The sequence below is a fragment of the Astyanax mexicanus genome, chromosome 11 (genome assembly GCF_023375975.1).
Source record: "Astyanax mexicanus isolate ESR-SI-001 chromosome 11, AstMex3_surface, whole genome shotgun sequence".
NCBI lineage: Eukaryota > Metazoa > Chordata > Actinopteri > Characiformes > Acestrorhamphidae > Astyanax > Astyanax mexicanus.
This window is the reverse complement of record NC_064418.1, coordinates 18065093-18087270: the sequence shown is the minus strand read 5'-3', so window position 1 is coordinate 18087270 and position 22178 is coordinate 18065093. Positions and strand designations below refer to the sequence as shown.

At 36.7% G+C, this 22178-nt stretch overlaps 2 protein-coding genes across 10 annotated transcripts; one reads left to right on the top strand and one right to left on the bottom strand.

Moving 5' to 3' along the window:
• The first annotated feature begins 1858 nt into the window (after nt 1-1858).
• LOC111195777 (uncharacterized) lies at nt 1859-10618 on the top strand. 2 transcript variants are annotated; one of them, XM_049485030.1, is made up of 7 exons: nt 1859-2056; nt 4435-5351; nt 5697-5793; nt 7628-7729; nt 7879-8054; nt 8924-9025; nt 9224-10618. In XM_049485030.1, exons 2-7 carry the CDS (start codon nt 4438-4440, stop codon nt 10077-10079), a joined length of 2247 nt encoding a protein of 748 aa, XP_049340987.1. In that variant the 5' UTR covers nt 1859-2056; nt 4435-4437; the 3' UTR covers nt 10080-10618. The 2 variants fall into 2 exon arrangements, with proteins under 2 accessions (XP_049340987.1, XP_049340988.1); XM_049485031.1 differs by having other exon boundaries at nt 7879-8079.
• A 192-nt stretch (nt 10619-10810) lies between these two features.
• On the bottom strand, nt 10811-20243 carry LOC111194920 (uncharacterized). Of its 8 annotated transcripts, none has more exons than XM_049485035.1 (18): nt 20043-20243; nt 16246-16278; nt 16013-16137; nt 14874-14906; nt 14696-14785; nt 14449-14517; nt 14083-14171; nt 13883-13985; nt 13711-13804; nt 13546-13616; nt 13342-13417; nt 13156-13224; nt 12973-13014; nt 12616-12792; nt 12360-12414; nt 11982-12172; nt 11696-11825; nt 10811-11526 (listed from the first exon to the last, which is right to left on the bottom strand). In XM_049485035.1, exons 3-18 carry the CDS (start codon nt 16121-16123, stop codon nt 11364-11366), a joined length of 1563 nt encoding a protein of 520 aa, XP_049340992.1. In that variant the 5' UTR covers nt 16124-16137; nt 16246-16278; nt 20043-20243; the 3' UTR covers nt 10811-11363. The 8 variants fall into 8 exon arrangements, with proteins under 8 accessions (XP_049340992.1, XP_049340989.1, XP_049340990.1 ...); XM_049485032.1 differs by having other exon boundaries at nt 16250-16278; XM_049485033.1 differs by having other exon boundaries at nt 13168-13224; nt 16250-16278.
• Between the last annotated feature and the right edge of the window lie 1935 nt (nt 20244-22178).

Sequence of the window (22178 nt, the reverse complement as noted above, 5' to 3'; positions counted from 1 at the left end):
TGAAAGCGATATATATATAATGAAAGCCGATATATATATATATATATAATGAAAGCCGATATATATATAATGAAAGCCGATATATATATATATAATGAAAGCGATATATATATAATGAAAGCCGATATATATGTAATAAACTCCGGCAGGCAGCGCGGCTCATTCTTTCCACGGAGGTGCAGCGCGACCGGCCTCGGACTGGCTTTAAAGTGTCAGGGGGCGAAGGTGGCAAAAAAGCTCCGGCCCGCGAGCTGCTTTCCCCGAGCCGGGGACGGTCTACCAGCGTTCATTCTATATATATCAGCTTTCATTCTATATATATCAGCTTTCATTCTATATATATCAGCTTTCATTATATATATATATATATATATATATATATATATATATATATATATATATATATATATATATATATATATATGTCAGAGTTCATTATATATATATATCGCTTTCATTATATCACTTTCATTATATATATATATCAGAGTTTATTATATATATATATCAGCTTTCATTATATATATATATCAGAGTTTATTATATATATGTCAGAGTTTATTATATATATATATCAGCTTTCATTATATATATATCAGAGTTCATTATATATATACAGTTGTGGTCAAAAGTTTACATACACTTGTAAAAAAACATAATGTTATGGATGTCTTGAGTTTTCAATAAGTTCTACAACTCTTATTTTTCTGTGATAGAGTGATCGGAACACATACATGTTTGTCACAAAAAACAGTCATAAAATTTGGTTCTTTCATAAATTTATTATGGGTCTGCTGAAAATGTCACCAAATCTGCTGGGTCAAAAATATACATACAGCAACAAAATTTGTCAATTTTGGTGATGTAGCGAGTTGTGTCAATCAAATTAGCTTCATGTCATGGCCTCTTCACTTCTTGTAAGTGATTCTGATTGACTACAGCTGTTGACTTCTCATGAGCCCATTTAAATAGGGCTCATTTGACCCAGTGATTAGACTCAGCTACAAAAGCTACAATGGGAAAGTCAAAGGAACTCAGTGTGGATCTGAAAAAGCGAATTATTGACTTGAACAAGTCAGGGAAGTCACTTGGAGCCATTTCAAAGCAGCTACAGGTCCCAAGAGCAACTGTGCAGACAATTATACGCAAGTATAAAGTGCATGGAACAGTTGTGTCACTGCCACGATCAGGAAGAAAACGCAAGCTATCACATGCTGCCGAGAGGAGATTGGTCAGGATGGTCAAGAGTCAACCAAGAATCACCAAGAAGCAGGTCTGCAAGGATTTGGAAGCTGATGGAACACAGGTGTCAGTCTCCACAGTCAAGCGTGTTTTACATCGCCATGGACTGAGAGGCTGCCGTGCAAGAAAGAAGCCCTTGCTCCAGAAAAGGCACCTTAAGACTCGGCTGAAGTTTGCTGCTGATCACATGGACAAAGATAAAACCTTCTGGAGGAAAGTTCTCTGGTCAGACGAAACAAAAATTGAGCTGTTTGGCCACAACACCCAGCAATATGTTTGGAGGAGAAAAGGTGAGGCCTTTAATCCCAGGAACACCATGCCTACTGTCAAGCATGGTGGTGGTAGTATTATGCTCTGGGGATGTTTTGCTGCCAGTGGAACTGGTTCTTTGCAGAAAGTAAATGGGATAATGAAGAAGGAGGATTACCTCCAAATTCTGCAGGAAAACTTAAAACCATCAGCCCGAAGGTTGGGTCTTGGGCGCAGTTGGGTGTTCCAACAAGACAATGACCCAAAACACACATCAAAAGTGGTAAAGGAATGGCTAAACCAGGCTAGAATTAAGGTTTTAGAATGGCCTTCCCAAAGTTCTGACTTAAACCCCATTGAGAGCTCGTTGGAGTTTTATTTATTGAAATATCTTCTCAGGGCAGCATGTCATACGATTGGCTCTGGGAGACAGCCAATCGAAACACTGGGGGGCGTGGCTATCAGTAATTTGTAATTTGCGCCAAACGGCAATCCCTACGGAGCAACGAGGCGGAGAGGACCACGAGAGTTAAATAGAGTAAGGGAGAATCCTTGAAATAAAGAGGTAAGTGCAGGCGTAATAGCAATTTGACATGTTTTACTTTTGGGTATTTTAAACAAGAGAAAGCATAGCAGTTGAGAAGTTATTTCATTGAGCTAGCTAGCACGGTTGATAGCTGACTGTCTGCTTAACTTTACCTTGAAATTAACCACAACCTGCTAACATGCTAATCTAACTTGCCTTCTAATAGTAAGAGACTAGAAGCAAATGCCTGAAACGCTGGTTTCTGAGCCTCAGCTCTTAAAACACCTGCATTTTAACTACTGGGCTAGCTAGCTAGCGTTAGCTTGCACAATTTAATCCATATCCTTTTAACAGTTTGCCCTTTTCTGTAGCTTACAGCTCCTAAAGCAGCTTGTGGTGGTTTTGTTTATATTCTGTTCTTAGAGCAGCTTACAGCACAGCTCCTCTACATTCTGCTCCTAAAGCAGCTTGTGGTGGTTATATTTATATTCTGTTCTTAGAGCAGCTTACAGCACGGCTCCTCTACATTATGCTCCTAAAGCAGCTTGTGGTGGTTTTGTTTATATTCTGTTCTTAGAGCAGCTTACAGTACAGCTCCTCTACATTCTGCTCCTAAAGCAGCTTGTGGTGGTTTTGTTTATATTCTGTTCTTAGAGCAGCTTACAGTACAGCTCCTCTACATTCTGCTCCTAAAGCAGCTTGTGGTGGTTTTGTTTATATTCTTTTCTTAGAGCAGCTTACAGTACAGCTCCTCTATATTCTGCTTCTAAAGCAGCTTGTGGTGGTTATATTTATATTCTGTTCTTAGAGCAGCTTACAGTACAGCTCCTCTATATTCTGCTTCTAAAGCAGCTTGTGGTGGTTATATTTATATTCTGTTCTTAGAGCAGCTTACAGTACAGCTCCTCTACATTCTGCTCCTAAAGCAGCTTGTGGTGGTTATGTTTATATTCTGTTCTTAGAGCAGCTTACAGAACAGCTCCTCTACATTCTGCTCCTAAAGCACCTTGTGGTAGTTATATTTATATTCTGTTCTTAGAGCAGCTTACAGTACAGCTCCTCTACATTCTGCTCCTAAAGCAGCTTGTGGTGGTTATGTTTATATTCTGTTCTTAGAGCAGCTTACAGAACAGCTCCTCTACATTCTGCTCCTAAAGCACCTTGTGGTAGTTATATTTATATTCTGTTCTTAGAGCAGCTTACAGTACAGCTCCTCTACATTATGCTCCTAAAGCAGCTTGTGGTGGTTTTGTTTATATTCTGTTCTTAGAGCAGCTTACAGTACAGCTCCTCTATATTCTGCTCCTAAAGCAGCTTGTGGTGGTTTTGTTTATATTCTGTTCTTAGAGCAGCTTACAGCACAGCTCCTCTACATTCTGCTCCTAAAGCAGCTTGTGGTGGTTATATTTATATTCTGTTCTTAGAGCAGCTTACAGCACGGCTCCTCTACATTATGCTCCTAAAGCAGCTTGTGGTGGTTTTGTTTATATTCTGTTCTTAGAGCAGCTTACAGTACAGCTCCTCTATATTCTGCTCCTAAAGCAGCTTGTGGTGGTTTTGTTTATATTCTGTTCTTAGAGCAGCTTACAGCACAGCTCCTCTACATTCTGCTCCTAAAGCAGCTTGTGGTGGTTTTGTTTATATTCTGTTCTTAGAGCAGCTTACAGTACAGCTCCTCTACATTCTGCTCCTAAAGCAGCTTGTGGTGGTTTTGTTTATATTCTTTTCTTAGAGCAGCTTACAGTACAGCTCCTCTAAATTCTGCTTCTAAAGCAGCTTGTGGTGGTTATATTTATATTCTGTTCTTAGAGCAGCTTACAGTACAGCTCCTCTACATTCTGCTCCTAAAGCAGCTTGTGGTGGTTTTGTTTATATTCTGTTCTTAGAGCAGCTTACAGCACAGCTCCTCTACATTCTGCTCCTAAAGCAGCTTGTGGTGGTTTTGTTTATATTCTGTTCTTAGAGCAGCTTACAGTACAGCTCCTCTACATTCTGCTTCTAAAGCAGCTTGTGGTGGTTTTGTTTATATTCTGTTCTTAGAGCAGTTTACAGTGCAGCTCCTCTACATTCTGCTCCTAAAGCAGCTTGTGGTGGTTATGTTTATATTCTGTTCTTAGAGCAGCTTACAGAACAGCTCCTCTACATTATACTCCTAAATATTCTATAAGCAGTTTTTTATTAATTACATCCCTTTCCTATGTTTAGATTATTCTAATGTGTATGTAGTAGACATGACAAACGTTTGATTTTTCCTGCACAATCATAATATTCATTGTTTTGTATATCAGTTTCTTTACTCTACCGTTTTCTTTCATTCTGTATGTTTTATTATGTTTAAATACAATAAAATCTAAATTTAGTTCATTTAAAATGTTATTATGGCAAGTTATTAATATCTCTAATTGTGTTTCTTGTAGACAATGCAGAAGGTGTGGCTTGAAGGAATAGCAAAAAATCTGAGGAAACCCAAAGATTCTAAAGTAAATACAGAAGTCCAACTTATTAATGGAAATGAGAAGGAATTTATGGACTCCTACATCACCAAGATCCAAGAGGAAAGGAATTATTTTTTCCAAGCACCTAAGTCCACCAGCAAAGACTATTATTTTTATGCCTGTGAAAGATCAAATAAGGCAAAAGGACAAAGCAAAGGGGAGTCCAGTAAAACAAGAGCCAATTCCTGCCAGGCTTATGTTTCTTTTAAAATGGTCAGGGAGGCTGGATACAAAGCTGTAATAATTCGACACATGTTGGAACATACAGGACACAATGTATCCAATCCTGAAGAGCTAACGAAGAACCCAGTTGATCCTGAATTATTAGGATTTGTGGAGATGTGGCTTAACCAAGGACTGTCAGTATCCCAAGTTGTGTTAAAAAGTTGTAATTGGGCACAAAGTCATGGGCACACAGATAAGCACAACAGAAGATACTATCTCACCCCTAATGATGTTAGATTAGTAAAGCGAAGTTTGCAATCCATCATTTTACCTGATATTGATGATTCTGTGAGTGTTGACAAGTTGATCAGCACTGACCTGAAGGAAAACATTTGTTTTTATCAACCAATCACAAAAGATCAACCTTTGATCATAGTAGTTCAAACACCAGCACAGAAGGCTCTTTTGCAAGAAAATCCCAATCCCATGATTTTCATGGATGCGTCCTACAAAGGTTTAACCTCATATGGTTATGCCTTTTATGCCCTTTTATTAGTGAATCAAACAGGAAGAGGAGTTCCTTTTGCCTACTTTATTGTAAGCCATGAATCATCTGAAACACTGACTGTTTGCTTGAAGAGCCTATCCTCGTGCAATCCAGGCTTTTACCCAAGGTGAGTGCCTGCCCACCCACCTGTCTCCACCCACCCACCTGTCTCCACCCACCCACCCACCTGTCTCCACCCACCCACCCACCTGTCTCCACCCACCCACCTGTCTCCACCCACCCACCTGTCTCCAGTCACCTGTCTCCAGTCACCTGTCTGTCCATTCACATGTATCCACTAGTCATGTTCTCTCACAAAAAATCAAAATGTTCAATGTCCCCATAACCTGTCACCCAGCCACCTGACCTGACAATTATAATTGCACCCATAACACTGTACCCACATACATATTTCTATTTGCATATGTATGTTCTGTGTGTGTGTGTGTGTGTGTGTGTGTGTGTTCTGTAGGTCAGTAATGATAGATCGTGACTTAAAAGAACTTGGTGCCATACGACAGACCTTCCCAAAGACCAAAGTTCTCTTATGCTGGTTTCATGTTTTGCAGGTGTGTATTACACTTCCATAACACAGAATATTCAGTGTAATAATATAATATGTGAACATGTTATCTGAGAAAATAGGAATGAAAAAAATATTTATCTGAACAGTAATGGTTTATTTGCTCTGAAAAACTGTTAAACACTATTTTAACATTAAGTAGAAAAACACTACTTTATTTTTTAGTTTTTAACAATTTCGAAATATCTCCTGGAGGAATTGCATTATTTGTGTAGGTAGTATTCAGTTAGTTAGTTAGTATAAATACATTTTTATATATTTCCCTATATAAAATGTAATTATAGAACAAGCTGTATAATAATATCAATCAGCTTTGGAAATAATTTTGCCTGTTCTCAATTTTACCTGATGCACTACTTGCCTCCCTTAATTTTGTTCAGAATGGTTTACAGAAGGGGTGTCAAACTCAAATACACAGTGGGACAAAATTTAAAACTTGGACAAAGTTGCGGGCCGACATTGATAGTTATGATAAAAAATCTTCCACTAGATATAACAATTAACCTTTTTATATGGTCATGAACAATTTTTGCTCAAACATAAACGGAACAAGCAAAGCTTAATATTATATAATATATAACGTAACCCTTGTGTTGTTCCTATTTTTGTGTTCAGCCAGTGTTCAGGTTCTCAGGTTTTCAAATCAACACAATCAGTTATATGTTAAAATATTAAACAAATGTTTACTTCTTCCCAATTACAATAACTATCTTTTTTTTTCTTTTGATAAAAAAATTAAACGGGTCCCACAGACCCTAAAACAAGGGTTAATATTGAATACATGCAAAATTGAATTTTAAACGCCAAAAAAAACAGCAGAGCATTCTGGGATTTGTAGTTATCATACTGCACTCCGGTTGCAAGGTATCTGCCCCAGAGCATTGCAGTTATATTAGTGATACATGCGCTGTATAATACCAGTGGACCAGTTCTATGAGTCATGCGGTATTGTCTCACTGGCCAAATATGTTTACACTATGGGCCAAATTTGGTCCGCGGGCCAGAATTTGACACCTATGGTCTACAGAAATATAAAATGTACTTTTCAGCTGCATTTTCTTATATTTGTCCAACAATTTACCCTCTACATATAACAGTGTATTTAAGGCTTGGGAATATGGGAAAAAATCATATCACAATATTTTTTTTATATCAGTCAATATCAATATATATCACGATATAATCAAACCATTATTTCTGTTACATCTAAAGGTTACTTTGTACTACTCATTGATAAGTGAAGATATTGAGATGTGGGAGTTTGTTGCCTCACACAGGGTGCGCAATTATTCATGTCAAATGTCTGTGATTCATTCATCTGCAGTAACCAAAACATTAGCATGTGGATTAAACCACTGCTCCCTCTGCACTCTGTGCTGTGTGCTTGAAACAATATTTGATGAAACAATATTTGCATTTTATATCAGCATTATAATGACCAAAACTGTCACGCTTATCATATTATAGTGATATTGTTTAAATGTGTTGAAAAATAAAATGCATAAATAATAAATACTAATACACAAACCAAAACTTGTTTCACCAACTTTTACATTGACACAAATAGAATTGACTGACATAATAATAATAATAATGACTGTTGTTATTTATATTATCATTATTATTCATTTCAATATTTAGTGACTTTGACAGAAACACTCTCATAGTTTAATCACAAAAGCTGATTGCTAAAAGCTGCACTGCCTTTACTCGTGCAAGGACCCGTCCCAAATCACACAAGCTTCCCTCTATTATTTTGCAATAAATATTGTTATCTTTTTATCGCCCAGCACTAAGTGTATTTGTATTGTATGTTCAAGGCTGTACATCGCTGGCTGGTGAAAAAAGATGGAGGAAACCTATCACCTGCCCAAAGAAACACCGTTATACATGCCATGATGACAATGAAAGCCTGCATGACGGTACTAAAGGAGGGATTTCTGTGACATCTTGCAACTGAATGTTATTATTCTTGTTTCACTTTGTCAAAGGAAAAATATATATTTCTATATGTTACGTTGTTTGCAAGATAAATTGAAAAAGATAATCGTCTGCTTGTGACACATTTCAGGAAGAAGATTTTGAAAGTGTGTCTGCTTCAAAGTGTAGAGACCTTGAGGCCCAGTTTGGTAGCAGCCGGGTAACCCATTACCTCAGGGACCAATGGTTTCCTTTCGCCGCACTCTGGGCAAACTTTGGACGATTGTTTCAGCACAACAGCAGTGACACCAACAACAAAGCAGAGAGGTACTGGCATAGAGTAATCATACAGGTAGTTCCTGCAATCAGTTATTAAGGAATTATGTAAATAAAGCAAACTTGTATGTTTCCACAGATTAATCTTAGCAACTGTAAAATGGCATAATGTATTTCATTTAAAATTATGATGTTAAATGCAAAGAATTTTGCATCACTATTATTACTTAACAGCAACCTGCATTACTCTGTGCCTAATCCACAGCTATTCTGACATCACTCCTTTGTTTCTAAATCCACAGCTATAATGACCATCATTCTTGTTTCTAATCCACAGCTGTTCTGACCATCACCCCTGTTTCTAATCCACAGCTATTCTAAGAATCACTCCTGTTTCTAATCCACAGCTATACTGACCATTGCTCCATGTTTCTAATCCACATCTGTTCTGACCATTACTCCTGTTTCTAATCCACATCTGTACTGACCATCACTCCTGTTTTTAATCCACATCTGTACTGAACATCACTCCTCTGTTTTTAATCCACAGCTATTCTGACCACCACTCCTGTTTCTAATCCACATCTGTACTGAACATCACTCCTCTGTTTTTAATCCACAGCTATTCTGACCACCACTCCTGTTTCTAATCCACATCTGTACTGACCATCACTCCTGTTTCTAATCCACATCTGTACTGACCATCACTCCTGTTTTTAATCCACATCTGTACTGACCATCACTCCTCTGTTTTTAATCCACAGTTGCAATCCTGTTCCTAATCCCAAAAACACTAATACCACAGTAACAGGAACAACCACCTTTGCAACCACCTAGCAAGAAGCTTCAGGTGTGAAATTATTCTGCTGTGTTATTCATGATTTTACTACAGGTGCATGTATGTTTCTTCCCCTTTTCAGATTCTTCTTCACTATAAAATACCAGTTTTTGCGAGGTCAAGCAAACAAACGAGTTGACCAGCTTCTTCAATTGCTTTGTGGAGATGTCCAAAAATATTACAAGTAAGTTCATTAGGTCTTGGCTTTCATCAATTAGCTATTATGTTAGTTGCATGGGGAAACTTGAATAAATAAGACTGTTTCTCTATTGTTTAAAAAAATATATAAATAAATAGGAAAGTGGTCAGATTCAATTAGGGTTTTTGGTTTATTTGTTATTCATTGGTGGTTGTTATTATACAATGTATTGCTTTCTTCTAGTTATTTGGATGACCTCATACATGCTGGACGACTTAACACTTCTTCATCATCATCATCATCATCATCATCTACTTCTGTACCTACTACAAGTATGCTGGGGGATGGTCTGCATGAAAAAATTCACATAGGTGAAGATGGGAGATGTTCACTGCCAGAAGATTTCATGTCAACAGTGTCAGACCCTCGTATAATTACAGTTGATTTAGTCTGGATGCTCTGTGACTGCAAAACCTATGACAGAGGCAATCTGTGCAAGCACACCATGATGGCCAAAACTGAGGCACAAAGAAGAGGCATAAACATACAAGTTTTACGCAATAGAGTGGCAAAACAATATTTTGACAATGATCAGTTCTACATAGATGGAGACTGTCTTTCAGTATACCATCATGATGGCAATGCCACATTTGTCTTTAGAGGTGAATCTGCTTTTTGCACTTGTACTGCCAACAGTTACCAAGAAAAATGTGTGTGCCTACATCTTGCGGATATCCTTGAAATTAACATGACCTCTTCTTGCATGGCCATGACTGAAAGTGAGATTGCCCATCAGCTGTGTCCTAAACCAAAGCCTACAGTGCAGACCATGCTGTCAGACTTGCTTGAATGGAGTCACTCACCAAACTACAAGTACAGCAGAGAACTGCACAATACAATCCAGAAAGCACACAAAATGGCATTTGCAAACTTTGGAATAGTTTCTAAGAAACGCAAAATCTCTGCCCTGCATGCATATCGGCAACGTATTGAGAAGGCCAAACGTGAAGCTAGAGAGACTTTTAAACCTGTAAGGTCACACAGGTTACGTGTGCGGAACATAAAGAAGAAAAGTGTGTCAAGAGAGGGAATTGTGTAACTGTTGGTCACATTTCTTTTCTCCTTTTCTCAGTGAACACTTTAAAAATATGGTGGATATACCCTAATGGTAATTTATCAGCTCCAATGAACATGTAGGACCACTTTGTTACAGCAAATTACATTTGCTGTCATCCATCAGTCACAGCAGTTACCTAGTTCTTCAATACTAAGTATCCCCATGTAGCAGGTATTATTTGTGTTGTTTTTCATTCTCAGCATTGCAGTGACACTTATGTGTTGCTGGTGTGGGTAGATCAGACACAGCTGTGCTGTGCTTTTTTTTTTTTTACCTCTTGTGACACTTTGGACTGGTCCACCAACCAAAACTTTTTAGCCAACTGGAAAGCACTGATGAAGGACTATAACAAAAATGGCAGCAATAATTGAGCCATCATCTCTGACTTTACAACTAGTTAGGTCAAGGTAACTCAACAGAATGGACAGTGTTTAAAAACTCCACCAAGTGTATATTTGGATGTTGATTCTTGATATGGATGTTATAAATGTAAATAAATTGTTGATTACTTTGTTTTTTAAGCTTTGTTTTAATTTGTTTAAAAAGTCCTAAAAGGAATGACAAACTTTATCTGCCTTAAATCACATCTAACTAATGAAGTATTCAATTAAATTCAACTTCATCATTATACCAATCAGGTTGTATGACGCCACAGTTGAAATATTTTCAAATGCAGTGATAGAAATATAAACAAACAACAAAGGAAAGAAACAAGATATTCAAGAGTATTTATAATTTTAAATTTTACAGCATTAAGCAGCTGTTCTTATTTAGAGCAACTTATACAAAAATGCTTAGTGTTCTGTCACTAGCACAAATGAATGTCAAGTACAAATAGGCCATAAACTCCAGTTGAGATACTGCCAGAGCAAATGATAAAAAAAATTATAAAAGAAAAACCTAGAAAGATAAAAACAGAATTACATGACAAGTGCAATGCCAATGAAAATCTAGCAAGTACTGAGACCTAGAAAGGAACTGGACAAAACCTGATTTGTGGTACTCCCCCTAGCTAATTAAAAGAAGTGAACTGAACAGAAACCAGCAGCTACACTGGCCTACTACAGATAAATTTGCATCCAGAACGTTTGTACTACAAACGTTTGTATTACAACCCACTGGGCATAAAAGCTATCCAATCACAGAATTGACTCTTCAGTTTGCTAAGCAAGAACTGCCAGATAACACAAACTTTTTTTTTTTTTTTTTTAAACAATGTGCAATTTGAACAATGTGCATATGTACAAAAAAAAACAACTAAGCTGATCAGCAGCTGTTCATCTCTTCTAGAGCAGTCATTTTTGCAGTTAGGCACTGTTTTATCAAACTGAACACCACATGGCTGACACTGGGCCCAAGCGTGTGTGTGACCTTGTTATAGGTCTCAAAGTGTTCATTAAGGACTTTCTCCACTTCCTGTAGTTCAGCACTGCAAACATACAAAAATAAGTCATCATTTGCATAGTGTGAAACATGTAATCAAAAGAAATTCAATTCACACTGTTTTCTGCCTGTATATATAAATGCAGTGGTACTTTTTGCCGCATGTGTGTGTAACGTAGGGAAGACAAAGGAAACTAGAAGTATAAGAAATTTACCTCAATTCTTCAACTTTTACAATAGCAGATGGTATGTTTTTGTTGCCCTCAGCCAGTCTTTTCCCAATGCTTTCAAAGGGGATGTGCTTTGTGAGCTGTCCAAGGTCCTCTGCCAGACTTTTGCACTCATCTGTGATGTACAAGAAAAAATACAAACTAACTGTCTATCCATTCACTGAAACACTAAATATATTACTTCAACCTTACGTGAAGAATGAACTATGTACTCAGAACAGAAACACGTTTTTTACAACCTCAGAAAGTACTGCCTAAGCCTAAATGTTACCTTCCACCAGCCGGGAGCACATAGTAGTGTTTGCTGCATATTTAGAAGGTTGCACTCCTGCCTGTCTCAACTGCCCTTCTAACTCCTTTTTCTTATGTTTTGCCTTCCTCAAGTATGTGACCATGAGGTTGGCAGAGTAGTTTTCTGGGGCTGAGCATCTCCTCTGTAGCTCTGCAACTGTTACAAAGTGCCTGTACAATAAAATCAGTACAATCATCCCAAAATTATCTGAGTTGCGGAATGTGGTACCAAGTTTTAAGACACTTTTTTTGTCTGCATTTCCTGTATGATGATTATCCGGAAAATGTATCTGTTCCATAAACAAATTTATCTTTATTACTCATGCAACAAGTTGATGAATAAGCACTCTGTATGTACCTTTTAACTTTCTTGGAGCTTGCAACTTTGAGAAGGCTCTCTACATAGAACCCATCTGCAATGTCAGTAAATGTACACATTCAAACAGAGTAGGATGGCAAAGTACAATGAGTTATTACAATTTAACCTGACCTGTGCAAATACCACAAAAACAACAGATGTAAAAAGTCATGTGTAAATGTATAATGTCCATGAATTATAAGCAGTTTACACAGACACTGCATCTTTATTTTGTATTATTACTTTTTATAAATACCTTTTCTCTCCTCCTCATGTGGCTCCTCCTCATGTGGCTCCTCCTCATGTGGCTCCTCCTCATGTGGCTCCTCCTCATGTGGCTCCTCCTCATGTGGCTCCTCCTCATGTGGCTCCTCCTCATGTGGCTCCTCCTCATGTGGCTCCTCCTCATGTGGCTCCTCAGTTTCACAGCTGACTGTATAGAACAAACAGACATGTAAAATGGTGAGATTGACAGTTGTTTTGGCAAACCTTCCAAAAATGCAAACCTATACAAACCAATAAAGACTGAAGTCCTAGGAAGTGTAGCACCACAGCCTGTGTAAAACAAAAGCTTGGTCATTAAATGGTGCATAATGTATGAGCTGATACTGACCCATGTCACAGACCCTGAGGGTGATCTGGTCTTCATCCACACCTTTTTGAAGACAGGGAAAAAAATAATTACAAACATTTAAGTTAATATTGTATAGTAAAGCATGCCTATAAATACTCATAGGCTCCTTAAAATGCATTGATTTGTCTCTCTTTTCCTAATTTAAACATCCAGTGAGCTTACACGAATACCCACTCTTCTGACTGGTCTCACAGACATCAGTGTTCACCTGCTCAGTGCTGCTACAGCCAGCTGAAAATATCCAAAGAATTTATCCTTTGAGAGAAGAAGCCACAACAAAGCAGGTAGAGGAGGGTACCAAATGAATAGGAACGCTTAAAAATCCCTAATTAAAAAAGCTGCACATACCTGCACAGATGACACACTGGCCTTTTGCTTTGAGGCACTTGCCATGAAAATACCCACTGCAGGCACTGCATTTAACCTTGTACATAAGAGAGAAGAGAAATCAATGAAAATAAAAAAAATAAAATTAAATGAGTAATATTTATCTGACAAAAATTAAATATGGACATTAACAAATAATTAATAGATTCTAAAATGTTGTTGTACCCCATCTTTAGGCAGGAATCTTTCACCACAACTGCAATAATTTCTTTTGTGATCTAAGGAATGCATACAAACTGAGTAAATCAATTATCTTATTAGTCATGTGAAATTAGCTGAAATTATGAGTACAGATGTTAAATAAATGAAATCTCAAAAATTAGCCTTTACCTAGTCCTGCCCACAGCTCAGAAGCCAGGTCTTTACGTTTGTTTAGTATACAGATGTTGGGAAACTCCTTACCATCAAGAACACATTCTGCAAACTAAAACCCAAAAATATCATTGCTTTAAGTTCAAAGGTTCTCAAACTTAAAACACATAAGTGTGCCACATTAATTTACCATTATGGTGAAAACTCCACATGACACGGAATCCAGCTGTGTTGAATGTGGTAAGGTTTTGACTGTCCATGGACCAAGAATATCTCTCCTCTTTGCAAACAGTCTATTAAAAGACAAAAACAGAATATAAAATGTCACAGTGAAAGTGAAATCATATGCAATATGAAAGACAGGAAATATTAATGAAAGATTTTGCCTACTCCCAGGTGTCTCTGATGGTTTCACATTTCTCCTTTGACTCTCCAAAGGAATTACAATACACAATCTCTTTACTTTCCAAGTTGCAATGCTAAAACAAAGACAAATATAGAGCAAGTCACAATTCTAGAGATTTCAATTAGCATCAAATATTCAAAAGTTATATATAAAATATTGTATAGATAATGAGTAAGAACTGAACCGATTAATAGGGTAATCTAAATTTAAAAAGATGTACTTAAACTGCTTGATCCATCTGTTCCTTGCTTCAAACCTTCACAATCATTGTGACACCACAATTACCTCAAATACTCAACCTAACTGCAAGCAAACACTTAAATAATGATTTGCAAAACCGATTTACTTACAACAAAGGTCCAGTGATCTCCCTCTAGGTAAGGACCCATAACTCTTTTGTAGTTTTGTAGTTTGTCAGTCTTGAAAGCAAAATAATATTGGAAAGGATTGTGTCTTAACACACACACGCACATATATATATATATATATATATATATATATATATATATATATATATATATATATATATATATATATATATATATATATATATATATATATATATAAAACGTCAGGTTTTAAGAATGTTAATTATACCTTCATGAAGTATGTACTCCTTGCCCTTTTGCACCCATCAAGGATCTTTGACATGCTATGGGTCGTTATGGCAAGAAGATCCAAATCACCCTATGAATGTTGCAGAGGCCATTTTTTCTTAATATTCAAGAATGTTAAGTAAAAAAATAACACTGCAAAATATGAAATAGCACATTACCTTGCTCTTAATGTGGAAAAGGGCATCCATGATCTAAAAGCAAATTGTTGTTTATTCAACAGTTTTGACAAATAAGACATCAGTGCACAGAAGTCAGTATACACAAATATCAGAGGAATTCACACATTGGAAACAAAGAAAGTAGGGGTAATAATAGTAATATGCAGTACAGGCCAAAAGTTTGGACACACCTTCTCATTCAATGCGTTCTTTATTTTTATGACTATTTACATTGTAGATTCTCACTGAAGGAATTAAAACTATGAATGAAGACATGTGGAGTTTTATGTACTTAACAAAAAATTACTTGGCCTCCACAGTCACCGGACCTGAACCCAATCCAGATGGTTTGGGGTGAGCTGGAGCAAAGGGGCAAAAGGGGCAAAGGGGCAACAAAGGCAAAGGGGCAACAAGTGCTAAACACCTCTGGGAACTCCTTCCTTCAAGACTCTTGGAAAACCATTTCAGAATGCCAAGTGTACAAAGCAGTAATCAGAGCAAAGGGTGGCTATTTAGAAGAAATTAAAATATAAAACATGTTTTCAGTTATTTCACCTTTTTTGTGAAGTACAAAACTCCACGTTCATTCAATTCCATGTTCATTCACAGTTTTGATGCGTTCAGTAAGAATCTACAATGTAAATAGTCATGAAAATAAAGAAAACAGTGGTGCATTTGTGCTCCAACTTGTCCTGAAAGATGTTTTATTAAAGGGAATACGAAAGGTTGGTGATAGATGGACAGAGTGAAATGAAAAGTAGAAAATCATGTGGAGAATTTATCTATTTGTCTTTTACAATAAATTTTACAGCAAGATTGTGGATCATTTTTGCGTCACCAAGTAAAACCAATACACTTCAACTACATTAAAACATTTAACTCTAACAGCACTAAAATTAAGACGCAAATTTATTTTTGCATTACCAGATATGTGATGATGGCAGAAAAAAAATAGCACATTTTATTCAAACATGCTCTAAGAAATACATCATTAAAATTAAAAGCCAGACATTACATTGTGGTACAGAAAATAAAGAATAAAAATATTGCAATATACAAATGCAATTGTAATGGCAAAGAATTTATGAGTGGCTCCCTGTGCAAAGGTCCAATGTTGGTGTGTTTCAGGCTATACATACCTCATCTGAAATTCTGTTTGGGCCATACAATGACCGAAAGCTGTCTACAGTTAGTGGGAACAGCCCCACATGTCCCAAAAGAATATGGCCAGGGACGTCATCCTTCTTCATTAGTTTCTCAAGGTCTGTATAAATGAAAAAAACAAATTAATATATTATATAATTTTAAATTCTAAACAGAATTCAAATTGATACTCACAAATCATCAATGTGTATCCAGTATTAAGACATACCTACCGTACATTACAGGAAGTAGGACAATATTCCTGTGGGAATTTAAAACAGAACTCTTAGAGAGAATTCAATGAAAATTCAACATAAGTGTTGCAAACTGTAAAAAGGAGGCATAAAGTGAATGTTAAGCTAAATGTTTTAAAATTAGTTACAAAAAACTTGCAAACTGTAAGGTGCTCTAAGAACAGAATATAAACATAACCACCACAAGCTGCTTTAGGAGCAGAATGTAGAGGAGCTGTACTGTAAGTTGCACTAAGAAAAGAATATAAATATAACCACCACAAGCTGCTTTAGGAGCAGAATGTAGAGGAGCTGTACTGTAAGCTGCTCTAAGAAAAGAATATAAACATAACCACCACAAGCTGCTTTAGGAGCAGAATATAGAGGAGCTGTACTGTAAGTTGCACTAAGAAAAGAATATAAATATAACCACCACAAGCTGCTTTAGGAGCAGAATGTAGAGGAGCTGTACTGTAAGCTGCTCTAAGAAAAGAATATAAACATAACCACCACAAGCTGCTTTAGGAGCAGAATATAGAGGAGCTGTACTGTAAGCTGCTCTAAGAACAGAATATAAATATAACCACCACAAGCTGCTTTAGGAGCAGAATATAGAGGAGCTGTACTGTAAGCTGCTCTAAGAACAGAATATAAATATAACCACCACAAGCTGCTTTAGGAGCAGAATGTAGAGGAGCTGTACTGTAAGCTGCTCTAAGAACAGAATATAAACAAAACCACCACAAGCTGCTTTAGAAGCAGAATATAGAGGAGCTGTACTGTAAGTTGCACTAAGAAAAGAATATAAATATAACCACCACAAGCTGCTTTAGGAGCAGAATGTAGAGGAGCTGTACTGTAAGCTGCTCTAAGAAAAGAATATAAACATAACCACCACAAGCTGCTTTAGGAGCAGAATATAGAGGAGCTGTACTGTAAGCTGCTCTAAGAACAGAATATAAATATAACCACCACAAGCTGCTTTAGGAGCAGAATATAGAGGAGCTGTACTGTAAGCTGCTCTAAGAACAGAATATAAACAAAACCACCAAAAGCTGCTTTAGAAGCAGAATATAGAGGAGCTGTACTGTAAGCTGCTCTAAGAACAGAATATAAATATAACCACCACAAGCTGCTTTAGGAGCAGAATGTAGAGGAGCTGTGCTGTAAGCTGCTCTAAGAAAAGAATATAAACATAACCACCACAAGCTGCTTTAGGAGCAGAATATAGAGGAGCTGTACTGTAAGCTGCTCTAAGAACAGAATATAAATATAACCACCACAAGCTGCTTTAGGAGCAGAATATAGAGGAGCTGTACTGTAAGCTGCTCTAAGAACAGAATATAAATATAACCACCACAAGCTGCTTTAGGAGCAGAATGTAGAGGAGCTGTACTGTAAGCTGCTCTAAGAAAAGAATATAAACATAACCACCACAAGCTGCTTTAGGAGCAGAATATAGAGGAGCTGTACTGTAAGCTGCTCTAAGAACAGAATATAAATATAACCACCACAAGCTGCTTTAGGAGCAGAATATAGAGGAGCTGTACTGTAAGCTGCTCTAAGAACAGAATATAAATATAACCACCACAAGCTGCTTTAGGAGCAGAATATAGAGGAGCTGTACTGTAAGCTGCTCTAAGAACAGAATATAAATATAACCACCACAAGCTGCTTTAGGAGCAGAATGTAGAGGAGCTGTACTGTAAGCTGCTCTAAGAAAAGAATATAAACATAACCACCACAAGCTGCTTTAGGAGCAGAATATAGAGGAGCTGTACTGTAAGCTGCTCTAAGAACAGAATATAAATATAACCACCACAAGCTGCTTTAGGAGCAGAATGTAGAGGAGCTGTACTGTAAGCTGCTCTAAGAACAGAATATAAACAAAACCACCACAAGCTGCTTTAGAAGCAGAATATAGAGGAGCTGTACTGTAAGTTGCACTAAGAAAAGAATATAAATATAACCACCACAAGCTGCTTTAGGAGCAGAATGTAGAGGAGCTGTACTGTAAGCTGCTCTAAGAAAAGAATATAAATATAACCACCACAAGCTGCTTTAGGAGCAGAATGTAGAGGAGCTGTACTGTAAGCTGCTCTAAGAAAAGAATATAAACATAACCACCACAAGCTGCTTTAGGAGCAGAATATAGAGGAGCTGTACTGTAAGCTGCTCTAAGAACAGAATATAAATATAACCACCACAAGCTGCTTTAGGAGCAGAATATAGAGGAGCTGTACTGTAAGCTGCTCTAAGAACAGAATATAAATATAACCACCACAAGCTGCTTTAGGAGCAGAATATAGAGGAGCTGTACTGTAAGCTGCTCTAAGAACAGAATATAAATATAACCACCACAAGCTGCTTTAGGAGCAGAATGTAGAGGAGCTGTACTGTAAGCTGCTCTAAGAAAAGAATATAAACATAACCACCACAAGCTGCTTTAGGAGCAGAATATAGAGGAGCTGTACTGTAAGCTGCTCTAAGAACAGAATATAAATATAACCACCACAAGCTGCTTTAGGAGCAGAATGTAGAGGAGCTGTACTGTAAGCTGCTCTAAGAACAGAATATAAACAAAACCACCACAAGCTGCTTTAGAAGCAGAATATAGAGGAGCTGTACTGTAAGTTGCACTAAGAAAAGAATATAAATATAACCACCACAAGCTGCTTTAGGAGCAGAATGTAGAGGAGCTGTACTGTAAGCTGCTCTAAGAAAAGAATATAAACATAACCACCACAAGCTGCTTTAGGAGCAGAATATAGAGGAGCTGTACTGTAAGCTGCTCTAAGAACAGAATATAAATATAACCACCACAAGCTGCTTTAGGAGCAGAATATAGAGGAGCTGTACTGTAAGCTGCTCTAAGAACAGAATATAAACAAAACCACCAAAAGCTGCTTTAGAAGCAGAATATAGAGGAGCTGTACTGTAAGCTGCTCTAAGAACAGAATATAAATATAACCACCACAAGCTGCTTTAGGAGCAGAATGTAGAGGAGCTGTACTGTAAGCTGCTCTAAGAACAGAATATAAACAAAACCACCAAAAGCTGCTTTAGAAGCAGAATATAGAGGAGCTGTACTGTAAGCTGCTCTAAGAACAGAATATAAATATAACCACCACAAGCTGCTTTAGGAGCAGAATGTAGAGGAGCTGTGCTGTAAGCTGCTCTAAGAAAAGAATATAAACATAACCACCACAAGCTGCTTTAGGAGCAGAATATAGAGGAGCTGTACTGTAAGCTGCTCTAAGAACAGAATATAAATATAACCACCACAAGCTGCTTTAGGAGCAGAATATAGAGGAGCTGTACTGTAAGCTGCTCTAAGAACAGAATATAAATATAACCACCACAAGCTGCTTTAGGAGCAGAATGTAGAGGAGCTGTACTGTAAGCTGCTCTAAGAAAAGAATATAAACATAACCACCACAAGCTGCTTTAGGAGCTGTAAGCTACAGAAAAGGGCAAACTGTTAAAAGGATATGGATTAAATTGTGCAAGCTAACGCTAGCTAGCTAGCCCAGTAGTTAAAATGCAGGTGTTTTAAGAGCTGAGGCTCAGAAACCAGCGTTTCAGGCATTTGCTTCTAGTCTCTTACTATTAGAAGGCAAGTTAGATTAGCATGTTAGCAGGTTGTGGTTAATTTCAAGGTAAAGTTAAGCAGACAGTCAGCTATCAACCGTGCTAGCTAGCTCAATGAAATAACTTCTCAACTGCTATGCTTTCTCTTGTTTAAAATACCCAAAAGTAAAACATGTCAAATTGCTATTACGCCTGCACTTACCTCTTTATTTCAAGGATTCTCCCTTACTCTATTTAACTCTCGTGGTCCTCTCCGCCTCGTTGCTCCGTAGGGATTGCCGTTTGGCGCAAATTACAAATTACTGATAGCCACGCCCCCCAGTGTTCCGATTGGCTGTCTCCCAGAGCCAATCGTATGACATGCTGCCCTGAGAAGATATTTCAATAAATAAAACTCCAATGAGCCCATTGAGAACATGTGGACAGTACTAAAGAAACGGGTTCATGCAAGAAAACCATCACATTTAGCTGAACTGCACCAATTCTGTCAAGAAGAGTGGTCAAACATTCGACCTGAAGCTTGCCAGGAGCTTGTGGATGGCTACCAAAAGCGCCTAGTTGCCGTGAAAATGGCCAAGGGACATGTAACCAAATACTAATGTTGCTGTATGTATATTTTTGACCCAGCAGATTTGGTGACATTTTCAGCAGACCCATAATAAATTTATGAAAGAACCAAATTTTATGACTGTTTTTTGTGACAAACATGTATGTGTTCCGATCACTCTATCACAGAAAAATAAGAGTTGTAGAACTTATTGAAAACTCAAGACAGCCATAACATTATGTTTTTTTACAAGTGTATGTAAACTTTTGACCACAACTGTATATATATCAGTGTTATCCTTACTTCCTTTTCCTGATGATTTAATTTCCTGTTCCTATTTTTCCCCCCAAGCAAGCTGCTGTTGTTAAAAAAACTTATGGAGTGTTATTTGTAACAATATCATATAAATAAATGAATAAAGAAATAATTGCTTAAAATGTTAAATAAATATTAAAAATGAGATTTAATTAATTAAAAAATAATTAATAATTAGTTTCCCAAATCCCTATATTTCCCTATATATATACGGAAAAAATAATTAATAATTAGTTTCCCAAATCCCTATATTTCCCTATATATGTATATATAGGGAAATATAGGGATTTGGGAAACTAATTATTAATTATTTTTTTAACAACAGCAGCTAGCTTGGGGGGAAAAATAGGAACAGGAAATTAAATCATCAGGAAAAGGAAGTAAGGATAGCACTGATATATATATAATGAACTCTGATATATATATAATGAAAGCTGATATATATATAATGAACGCTGATATATATATATATAATAAACTCTGATATATATATAATGAAAGCCGATATATATATAATGAAAGCGATATATATATAATAAAAGCGATATATATATATAATGAAAGCTGATATATATATATATAATGAAAGCTGATATATATATAATGAAAGCTGATATATATATAATGAAAGCTGATATATATATAATAAAAGCGATATATATATATAATGAAAGCTGATATATATATAATGAAAGCTGATATATATATATAATGAAAGCTGATATATATATATAATGAAAGCTGATATATATATAATAAAAGCGATATATATATAATGAAAGCTGATATATATATAATGAAAGCTGATATATATATATATAATGAACGCTGGTAGACCGTCCCCGGCTCGGGGAAAGTGAAAGCAGCTCGCGAGCCGGTGCTTTTTTGCCACCTTCGCCCCCTGACACTTTAAAGCCAGTCCGAGGCCGGTCGCGCTGCACCTCCGTGGAGAGAATGCGCCGCGCTGCCTGCCGGTGGTCTGCCTCCCCTACGCGAGGAGCTGCGGCCGGCTGAACCACAACGCCACCTTCAGTCTCTCAGGCTGACATCTCGGACCACCCGTTTACCTCTTAAAGGGTCTTAACAGCTTTCATTATATATATATCAGCTTTTATTATATATATATATCAGAGTTCATTATATATATATATATATCGCTTTCATTATATATATATATATCACTTTCATTATATATATATCAGAGTTCATTATATATATATATATCGCTTTTATTATATATATATATTGCTTTCATTATATATATATCACTTTCATTATATATATATATCGCTTTCATTATATATATATACCGGCTTTCATTATATATATATATATATCAGAGTTCATTATATATATATCAGAGTTCATTATATATATATCGGCTTTCATTATATATATATCAGAGTTCATTATATATATATCGGCTTTCATTATATATATATCGGCTTTCATTATATATATATCGGCTTTCATTAT